This window comes from Brassica oleracea, chromosome C7 (assembly GCF_000695525.1).
Source record: "Brassica oleracea var. oleracea cultivar TO1000 chromosome C7, BOL, whole genome shotgun sequence".
Lineage (NCBI taxonomy): Eukaryota > Viridiplantae > Streptophyta > Magnoliopsida > Brassicales > Brassicaceae > Brassica > Brassica oleracea.
The window spans coordinates 28,617,113-28,627,606 of record NC_027754.1 but is presented as its reverse complement, the minus strand read 5'-3'; the positions used below and the strand labels follow the sequence as shown (position 1 = coordinate 28,627,606).

Sequence of the window (10,494 nt, the reverse complement as noted above, 5' to 3'; positions counted from 1 at the left end):
TCCCCTCCCCCCCCCCCGATTTGTAAATAGTTAAACTGTGACTTCTCCGTAACTTTAAATAGGTGGAGAACAACCAAATTAAAGTAGAACTAAACGTTTACTGAAACTGATTTTAGTGGTATCTAAATGAGGAATAGGCATTTTGGTTTAATTTTGAGGTTGGTCCAATTTTGGTTAATTACATTTTGATTATGTCTAATTTGTATTCCGTTTGATTTATGCTGAATTTGGTTTACTTAGAATTAGTTTTAGCTTGGATTTGGTGCAATTCAGTTAAAACCAATCTACAAAACATAAAACAAAACAGACATCAGCTTTGATGACCAATGCTAAAAATGTGGGTTTTATATCAAAGGATAATATTATCATGAATATATTATTTAAGCTAATTACTAAATATATTGGATTTGGTTCAGTTCGGTTTTAAACTGAACAAAACCAAACTATTCAAGCTGTTAAAAATATCAATCAAATGGTCTTGGATATATATTTTGGTTTGGTCAGAATTTGGTTCAGCTCAGGTTGGTTTATTTCCCAATCCTAATGCAAACCAAATCAAACACAAACTATTAGATATTTTTCTATACCTTAAAACGACAAAAGTATGTAAACCTACACTAAACAATAAAATAAGGAGAGGTAAGTAATTAAATAGAAATGAAAGGATCAGAAAGAAAAAAAACATTGATCTCGCCTTTCATCTCTGTAATCAGTTATAAATTAAAAAAAAAAACGCTTTCCAAGTTCTGTCGATCTGTCTCCACGATTCACGCCTTGACCCCTCATTCATCATTTCCCCCTCTTCTCAAAAAGCAATTCTCTCAATCGTTGGAGATATCAAACGAAAGAGAGAAGAATGAGTTTTCAAGATTTAGAAGCTGGGAAAGGAAGATCGAGGAAGATCAATGGTGGTGGTGGTGGTGGTCGCCAAGATTCGACGCAGGCCGTCGCTTCCGGTATCTTCCAGATCAATACCGGAGTCTCCACGTTTCAGCGGCTCGTTAACACGCTCGGTACTCCCAAAGACACGCCCGAGCTCCGTGAGAAGCTGTAAGTTTGAAATTGAGAAATCTTTTCTTTTTTTTTTTGGTATCTGCTCAGAATTGACTCTAAATCGATTTGCGTTATAGGCACAAGACAAGGTTGCATATAGGGCAGCTTGTGAAGGATACATCTGCTAAGCTTAAAGAAGCTAGTGAAACTGATCATCGAAGCGGTGTCAATGTAAAGTCACAATCTTTCTTCTTCTTCTTTGTTTTTTTTTTGGTTTTGTTGGAGTTTGATGATGATGATGATAGTTGTTGATTGTTTGTTGTAGCCAAGTAAGAAGATTGCAGATGCTAAGCTTGCAAAGGACTTTCAAGCTGTGTTGAAAGAGTTTCAGAAAGCTCAGCAGACTGCTGCTGAAAGAGAAACCGCTTATGCTCCTCTCGTCCCTCCTTCTGATCATCCCTCTAGGTATGTGATTTTTGTGTGTTATGTTTACCTCTCAACAATAAGGATTTGAAATGTGATGATCTAAAGCATAAAAAGTTTTAAGGCTTTGTTAATATATTTTATATTGAACCATGTTTCATGTTTGTCTTTGCCATAGCTATACAGCGAGTGAAGCTGATAAGATCCCAGAACAGCGGGCACAAGTTATGGAGTCAAAAAGGTTGGTAATAATACCCCATCTCCCACTCGTTTTGTGATGCAAACTTTACCTTCGTCTTGTTTGATATGGTTGCAGGCAGGAACTTGTATTGTTAGACAACGAGATTGCGTTCAACGAAGCTGTGATCGAAGAAAGAGAGCAAGGAATACAAGAGATCCATACTCAAATTGGCGAGGTTAACGAAATATTCAAAGATCTTGCGGTTCTAGTTAACGACCAAGGAGTCATGATAGGTAAATTAATCTATTTAACAAACATGCCCTCAGTTATGCAGTTATAGAGCTCACTTTCTCCTTTTAATTGGCAGATGATATTGGTACTCACATTGACAACTCTCGAGCTGCAACTGCCCAAGGAAAATCTCAGCTAGCTCAAGCCTCCAAAACACAAAGATCAAACTCATCTCTGGTATAAACACTCGGAACCTTTTCGAACACCAGTGAGTGAGTGGCTTTTTGGGACTGCATTCTAACGTCTTGATCTTGTTTGCACGCAGACATGCTTGCTCTTGGTGATATTTGGCATTGTACTTCTGATCGTGATCATCGTACTCGCAGCTTGATTTTGGAAAGCAAGAACAAGAATTTAAATGTGTTGAAGCATCAACGAGTGGCACTACTTAGTATATAAGGTAACTTACAGACAAAAACTTAGAGAGTTGGGTTTTGTATTGGTTTGGTTTGAGGGTCCTCCATTGGAGCGTGTGTGTGTTTATTTGTTTTGGTGTGCAAACAATTTGTTGGACATGAGTGGAAAGTCTGTTTCCTGTGCGTCTCAAGAAAATGGTTTTGTTGTTGTGCAAACTATTTGATGGAGATGAGTGGAAAGTCTGTTTCTTAATTCTTATTCTTGTCCTGTCATGCAAGAAATTGGTTTGAACCTGTTTAGTTTTTCCAAAATGGTATTGAGAATTGAGAGGAATCACAAAAAGTTTTGTCATATTTTATTTCTCTCTCGAGTCCCGTGACTATCACAAAGAAGACTAAAACGCTTATATCATAGCTCTTTTGTGTTCTTACACGATTCAACCTTTGAGCTCAATACAGATGCAACAAGGATTGAAAATGCGGATAAAACCGCAGCGACAAATGTAACAACAGAAACATACTCTGTATGACTCCTGATTCCTGCAGGGATTTCCCAGAAAACGGATCTGGTTTGGGTCTTTGATCTGCCTACTGACAAAACCAAGCATCTCCTCTGTTCGTGTTCCTGGTTTGGCACATGTCTAGAGCATAAGAACAAGTCTGGCTCTCCAAACTCCACTCTAGAGTATCCACTCTCCCCAATAGGCTGGAGAGATAAGCATAGAAACAATCTTATCGATCATGATCAAAACAAGATATACAAAGTGTCTTACTTTGTGACAAGAGTTTACCTGGTACCGAGCATGTAAAGGAAGCTTAACGCTTGTTTCACCGTTTCCGTTGATTTCGACATGAATCTCAACGACAGACCTGTTTGATCTGAACGAAGGCTGCTCGAGATCCGTGTCTCCAAACACAGATACGTCTCTGAAAGCTGCAAGAGATTGAAAAGACTCAATCATAAGATCAAAAGACTGAAAGCTAACAGCTTTTCTAAATGATGTTAACCTCTGCGTTGCTGAAGACTCTGAAGCTCGAAAGGATCAGCAAAAACACCCAAAGGCAACCGCTCAACGATCACAAGCTTGTGAAGGTGAGACTGCGAGTGAAAAGAACGAAGCTTGATGGTTGTAAGTAGATGACGATGCGAACCTTCACCTGTTACGTCTCTGTGTTGTAGCGTTGCTACAGCAGGAACATCTTCATAAGGAATGTTCTCAGAACATTCCTTATGAAGATGTCGAAACTCTGACTCGTTTAAGGAGCTCTGTGTCGTGAAATAAGACTGCATGATGTATTGGTCGGAGATACAAAACGTGTCCGAATCTAACATGCTTGTTCCAACCTGTAAGATAATCACAAGGTATCGTAGATCAAAGATCTAATTGCATAGAATTCCATCTAATCTGAATCACTGAATCGAATCGATCGAGAATGAGATTGGTAACCTGAGTGGTTGAGATGGAATTTAAGCATGACATCGCGAGGAAGATGGAGGTCGCGGCTATCACCGATCTCCCGCGTTTGCTACCCATCGATTATTTTTCGAATCGTGAATTGGGAATGAGAAGGGAAGAGAGAAAGATAGATTAGCTAACTCTCGATTCCATTTTGTTTCATCTCTTCTTCAAGCTCTATACTACACGCCATTGTTAACTCGCCGGCGATCAACTGAATAAGTCGCCGGTCAAGCAAGCCCACTCTCGGCCTGGTTTGGTTTCTAAATGGGCCGGTTCAGTCCTTATGTTCAAGCGACAACTTAATTTTTTTTAGGTCGGGCCTGGGGAAAGAAAACCTTTTTAAAAAAAAAAAACATAATAAGTATTTATTGTTAAAAAGCGAAAGAACCCACAATGAGATACGAAAAGACAGAGAAATCTTTTTTTGGTCAAAAGACGAAGCGAATCTAAGCTTTTGAAATTGAATTCTCTTTCGTTATACTATTATATAAAACATACAAAAATTATTTCTCTTTCAATGTCTAAACCTTGTTCATTCAGTAAACTGTTTCATTGCTAACCAAAATTTTGAAAACGTGAAACTACATGATTTTTATTTGAAATTTTACTTACTCGATATTATGGTGTTGTCTTTTTTTTTTTTTGTTATAATCATCTTTGACGTAACGGCAACATGTCAAGAGCATCTGCAATGCTTTGTTTGAAATAACTTAAACCTTTGTTGGTCATAATTCATAAAGCAAAATTGTGTCATAGTCTGTATACGTTGTCTAAAACAATTGTGTTCTCTCTGATCTCAAGAAATCATTTTTCATACTATTTCAAAGTTTGCAAAGATTTAAGATTTTGATTCAATCACGTGTGTTTGCATTTGTATGTTACTTGTTTTAACGTAGCATTTATGTGTTAGTTATCATTATTTATCAGATTTCATATACGAATGTTAAACGGTTAAAAGCAAAACGTAAACTCAGTTTTGTTTCAAAAAAAAAAAAAAAAAACTCAGTTTTGTCTTCTTTTTGCCTTTCACGTTTAATTTTACAATTTCCCAAGAAAAGTTCTGATACACACAAAAATCATAACCTTTAAAGACGAACACATTGCTGAAACGCATACCCTAATAAAATAAAATAAAACAAATCAAGATCTAATGGGATACCATTCTGAATTGTCCAACGCCAAAGTTTTGGATTGGAATGAAAGATGTAGGTCCGTTGTGGTGGTGGAGATGATTGATCGATATATGGCCCATTTATTCTTTATTTTCTAAAAATCCCTTTATAATACGAAATTCTCCTATAAAACATTCAATTAACTTAAAGTAACTCAGTAGGTACGCACGCTGTATAATCTTTATTATCTTTCTAGGAAGAAGAATCCATAATTCGATTTCATCTTACAATATAGAAATATATATGTTGGAGTTAAGCAAAATTTATAATGATATCTTAGTTACAAATAAGTATCACGATTCACCATATCAATTAACTTTGTTTCTAATTAGATTTTAAAACAATATTATTTGCAAACTTTAATTCTCAATAAATAACATATTGTGGGAAAAGAGAAGCCTTTAAGGAAATTGAGTTAATGGAAACCCAACTTTGTTCTTATGCTTTTAATTTATTTATTTAAAATTTGGCAATAGCATAATTAGCGCTGCTCTTACTTTCTTCTATATATACATTTGTGCTACCTAACTCATTTGTCTTCAATATCTCTCTACGTTCATTTTCTCTCCCAACAATAATAAACAAAGATTCTGATCATTCGATTCAAGCCAAGATCGACGACTAACGTTCATGTTTAAAGTTCTCGTATTCAAATATACATGCATACATACTTGTCTTCATGCCTGGCTCCCTGTATGCCACAAGTAGATATTGATTTTGGTTGAAAAAATCAGCTGCCAGTGGCGTACAAGGAGTCAAGCATGACCTAGAACAGATGGTAACTCAATTACATATATGTAAATATGCGTGCATATATGATGTTTTATTTGGATTTCTGTTTTAAGCTTATTTTTGACTTTTGATCGTAAATGAAACAAGTTTTATAGTTTGATATGGATTTATATTTTATCATCAGTTTCTTTAAAACGGTTTGTTTTCCCCGATTTGGTTCAACTTTAATCCTGATTTCTTGAATAGCTACTTGATCAAGATTATATATATACGTTTTTCTTTTGTTCATAAAAAAGGATTATATATATACACGCTTTTGAAGTGATTTGTTTTAGTTCTCAATTAACATCAGAACGAACGGAGTAAGCCCTTTCTCAAAAAAAAACCATCAGATCGGATGGTCTATGCACAAATTTTTACTTTAGTTGTGTTCTTTTTCTAACACCATCTCCAATGGTTTACTCTATTTTTTCCTCTAAAATATAGTAACTCTATAATAGAGTTGGATGTTGCTCCAATAATATTCTATTTTAGACTAAAAAATAGAATGATGAACAAAAAATAAAAAAATTACTCTATATATAGAGTAAAAAATAGGTTTACACTATTATAGAATAGAAAATAGAGTACTATTGGAGTATTTTTATTCTAAACTCTATTTTAGAAGGAAAAATAGAGCGGGGTTGGAGAGCCCTAAGAGCATCTCCAACTCATCTCTATAATAGAGATCTCTAAAATAGAGTCAAAAATAGAGATGATATTTTTGTTCCAATGTGTTCTTCTATAATATACATGTTCGTTTTACCAACGCGGCGGCTGCGGCTCTGAATTATCACTACGGTTAGGGCGAGCACATCACAATCAAGACAAATCCATTTTGTTTATTTCGACGCTGCGGCAAATAAAAGTCAGTAAGGAGAACGCTGAAAATATCAGCAACAGCGGCAACTCCGGTTTCCTTCCTCCCAATTATTAGCTTGCGACTGGCGGCGTTTTTAAAACTCTGAATTTTCTTCTTTTATAGGGTAATTGTTGGCCGCTGCCACCACTAGCGGCGTCTTTAATCTTATTTCTGTTTCTGTATCGGTTTCTGTTTTCTACTCCTTTAACATATAAATTTCTAATTTCTAGTTTTAATCTTTTTTAATATTTTAGAAATGATTCATGGCAGTCAAAAAGACGGTATGAATTCCGGAAAGAAAAAGCGTGTAATAAAATTTAAGTGATAGACACGAAACGTTAACAATCAATCAGAATATATCATCATTGACTACATATTTGAATTCTTGGAACAAAAAAAGTTTAGGCGTTAATTTAGTTTTTCAAATTTGAATGTTTTCCAAAGCCCATAACCAATCACGGGACATGATAATTTTTAGCCATTGTCATAATAGCTGCATTCTGTTTCTCAAGAGGTATTATTCATCGAGACAATTCTCTTACGAGTTCCACATTCCAAATGTAAAACCCGTTTGTCTCTGAAGCTGTTATACTGTTGTTCAGAGTCTTCAGACACATGATGAATCATGAAACCGTAAATCTTTTTAACCTTAACAAAGTTATATTTCAGTGAAACTGTAATGATAAAAAACTACATAAGAACTAAGATGCACAGTGTAAGCGTTTAAACACTCAAGTATAAGTGTATAACCATAATTGTTGCAACATTACACTCGAACTAAAGGAGAAGAAAGAGGTTCACATCATCAACATTTTATAGTCCAACTAAAAGCGCCTAAGACCTATTTGGTTTGTTCAGAGTCAGACATATGTCAAAACAGTTGATGTAAGCTTTTCTGTATATGATAAATCTGTTAAGCAAACCATCAAAAGAACTGTTTTTTAAATCTCTCAAGTATAACCATAACTGTTGCAACATTACACTGAGTTATATCATATTGTCATAAAACGATACAAAGGCGACAAGTATATCAAAGGGAGAAGAAAGAGGTTCACATCAACCACATTTTATAATCCAACTAAAACCGCCTAAACCCGTTTTGTTTTCTTCTTCTTAGAGAAGCTTTCAGGAGTTCTGCTTTCTTGTTTACGCTTAGTCCCTGCAAATTTCTTACCACCGCTCTCTTTTGAGCCTTTCGCGTTTGCTTTTGCTTTCCTTGCAGCAACGGCAGGCCGCTTCTGACTTCGCTGCTTCACAGCACTCTTACTATCAGCACCCTTGTTGCCTTCACTGCTGCTACTTCTAGGTCTCATCTTTGACTGCGCAGGGCTTTTCTGATAAGGCTTCTTCTTATCATCATCGCCAGATTTGGAAGCTCGTACACCTTGATACGAAAGATTAGCCTTCCCGGTGGCAGTTGGTGTGACCACTTTGTCCTTGTGTTGTCTTTTCTCAGCTGGAGAGTAAGCTTCAGAAGGATTGGCCTTCCTCTTTGATGGTGTTGCATCAGGCTTGGCTCGAGAGATACGCAACTCTCTTTCTCTAAGCTTCAAATACCCTTTCCTGATTACAAGATTTGCAGCTTCCTAAAACGAATAAAAGGACTCTTATCAGTTCCAAACCTTAGAAGAATCAAAAGTTTTTTTACTAAACATACCTTTGTTTTAAACAAGACATAAGCTATTCCTTTTCCAATGTTCAAGTGAGGATCTCTAATAACACGAACAGCTTCTAGATTGTTCTCTAGATTGCTCTTACCAGTAAACAATTGATACACCTCCTCATCCTGCGTTCAAACAAAACTGAGAATCTGAAACTATGTTGGATAATCACAGTTGAACAAGAGAGCCCTGAGGTTTCTACTACTACTAACCTTCACGTCGAAAGGGAGATTGCCTATAAAGACAGTCCTCTTTGAATCATACAAAAGAGTATCCTGACCTTCACCTTTCAACTTCTTACGAGGAGGACATGCTCTATCAACACGGATATGGTTCCCATCAATCTGAATACAATATACCCAATACTACTAGTGAGAACCAACACATAACTCCTTTAGACTGAAACCATAAAGAAAAATGTTAAAACTATTATATTACCAGAGACATGTTAAGAGCCAAAGAAGCTTCAGCAGATTGCTCTGTCTCAAACACAACATAAGCATGAACACTGCACTTTCAAAAACAGTAACATTAAAAACTTCTCTTTCACAGAAACTTCAATATACTCAATAGGGTTTAAAGCACAGACCTTGAGGCTTTCTCATTGATTTGCTTCAACATGATAGCTCCTTTCCTCGTCCTCTTCGACTAAACCAAATCAAAACAAGCTACTTCAAACACCAACACACACACACACTAAAAAATCAAACCTTTAAGAGAAAAAAGTTAAGAAACTCACATCGACAATAGGCACAGAGCGTATCCTCACGGATTCAACCTCACCGAACTTACTAAACTCCTTCAAGATGAGCTTCTTCTTAACCTTCAACGGCAAGTTCCCAACGAAGACAGTTCTAAGAAGCTTACTCTCGTCATCAAACCCTTCCTTCGAAACCATCGTGTCGGCCACTTCATCAGCTTTCTTCCTCTTCTCACCAACCTTCTTCGTCGTCTCCTTCAACTCCACCACGGTTCCGTACTTCTTCGTCTCGTACTCGCTCTCAATCTCGTCTCTCTTCCTCTTCTTCCTCTTCGACTCCAACCCACTTTCCTCAACATCACCCTCGGCGTCGGAATCTGAAACCAAAGTTTTGACCTTTTTGGATTTCTTCGCCTTCACGGGGGAAACTGTTGCTTCCTCCTCTTCGTCGTTATCGACATTAGGTTCTGGCTCAGGCTTCTTTCGCCGGAAAGGGTTGTTATCGGAGAAGAGACTCGAAAAGCCAGAGCTTTCTCCGGCTTCAGCAGCGTCGCCGGAGAAGAGAGTGGTGAAGATTCCTGATTGGGTCTGAGATTCTTCAGCCTTCGCCTCCTTCGTTGTTGTCTTCTTCCCCATCCTTGTTCGATTTCAAAGGGAGAGAGGAAGAGAGAGAGAGAGAAAGAGGTAAAGGGGAAAGATTTGAGGAAACCCTAAATTGAAGTTTGGAACTTTTGACAATTAAAGGGTTTGTTATTGTCTAACAGCGAGCGGCAGGGCGGATTTGAAAGGACCGAAACAACCCGTTAACTATTGGGCCCAAAAGCGAATATCAGTGGGCTGAAACACTTTTGGTCCAATAAGTATATCTTCCCTCCCCACCTACCAGAAGAGAAAACATTAGAGAGTGAATATGCTTATTTTGTTATAAAAATAATGAAAAAATCTATCCTTATTCATAACCTAGATGTTCCTTATATAAGAGATTACACTTTCATAGATAAATGGAAAGATTACAAATCATAGTCTTTTGGTTATGAGTCATCCACAATCTGGTTCATAACACTCCCCCTTGAATGTCATAACCATTTAGAGTTTGTAATGTGCTTTAATGTTGCCTCATTAAAACCTTACCAGAAAAACCCAATTGGGACAAAACCATGGTGAAGGAAAAAGAGTACAACACACATTACTCCCTCTGATTTGGACATCACTGAAGGTCCCTTGGACCTCTCCAATTTTCTGCAATCTGTGGGTGATGAAGATCTTGGGCAGAATATGTTTCGTCCTCGAACATGATAGTTGGTTCTTCTTTACCATCGACCATGCCACAATCTGATCGAACATATTGAGTCATCGACCTCAGATACACACACACACACGAAATCTTGGATGATGTTGCTGTGATATGCGTGTACCACCATGTGTAAAACATAACCTGTCTGAAAACAAATCAACAAAACCAAATAACCTCTCTGGAAGCCTCCACAGTGATGCGACTTCCATCGAAGTCTCGTCCATCTAAGTAGTATCTTGCGTCATCAGCATCACGAGGATCGCTAAACTCCTGCTCTCAACATGTGAGGAGGGCCAAAGATAGATGCACAAAATACATATGTTTGTGTGA

The 10,494-nt window shown here is 37.2% G+C and overlaps 3 protein-coding genes across 3 annotated transcripts; 1 reads left to right on the top strand and 2 right to left on the bottom strand.

The window, feature by feature from the left end:
* Positions 1 to 733: 733 nt before the first annotated feature.
* Positions 734 to 2,497, top strand: LOC106305838 (syntaxin-22). Its single transcript, XM_013742236.1, has 7 exons — positions 734 to 1,050; positions 1,131 to 1,224; positions 1,319 to 1,458; positions 1,595 to 1,657; positions 1,733 to 1,890; positions 1,965 to 2,065; positions 2,154 to 2,497. The coding sequence occupies exons 1-7, from the start codon at positions 857 to 859 to the stop codon at positions 2,217 to 2,219; spliced, it is 816 nt and encodes a 271-aa protein (XP_013597690.1). The 5' UTR covers positions 734 to 856; the 3' UTR covers positions 2,220 to 2,497.
* An 81-nt stretch (positions 2,498 to 2,578) lies between these two features.
* LOC106305837 lies at positions 2,579 to 3,936 on the bottom strand. Its single transcript, XM_013742235.1, has 4 exons — positions 3,693 to 3,936; positions 3,253 to 3,589; positions 3,036 to 3,178; positions 2,579 to 2,950 (listed from the first exon to the last, which is right to left on the bottom strand). The coding sequence occupies exons 1-4, from the start codon at positions 3,777 to 3,779 to the stop codon at positions 2,654 to 2,656; spliced, it is 864 nt and encodes a 287-aa protein (XP_013597689.1). The 5' UTR covers positions 3,780 to 3,936; the 3' UTR covers positions 2,579 to 2,653.
* A 3,491-nt stretch (positions 3,937 to 7,427) lies between these two features.
* On the bottom strand, positions 7,428 to 9,587 carry LOC106305836 (RNA-binding protein 34-like). Its single transcript, XM_013742234.1, has 6 exons — positions 8,910 to 9,587; positions 8,760 to 8,818; positions 8,609 to 8,678; positions 8,383 to 8,514; positions 8,167 to 8,295; positions 7,428 to 8,095 (listed from the first exon to the last, which is right to left on the bottom strand). Exons 1-6 carry the CDS (start codon positions 9,504 to 9,506, stop codon positions 7,598 to 7,600), a joined length of 1,485 nt encoding a protein of 494 aa, XP_013597688.1. The 5' UTR covers positions 9,507 to 9,587; the 3' UTR covers positions 7,428 to 7,597.
* Between the last annotated feature and the right edge of the window lie 907 nt (positions 9,588 to 10,494).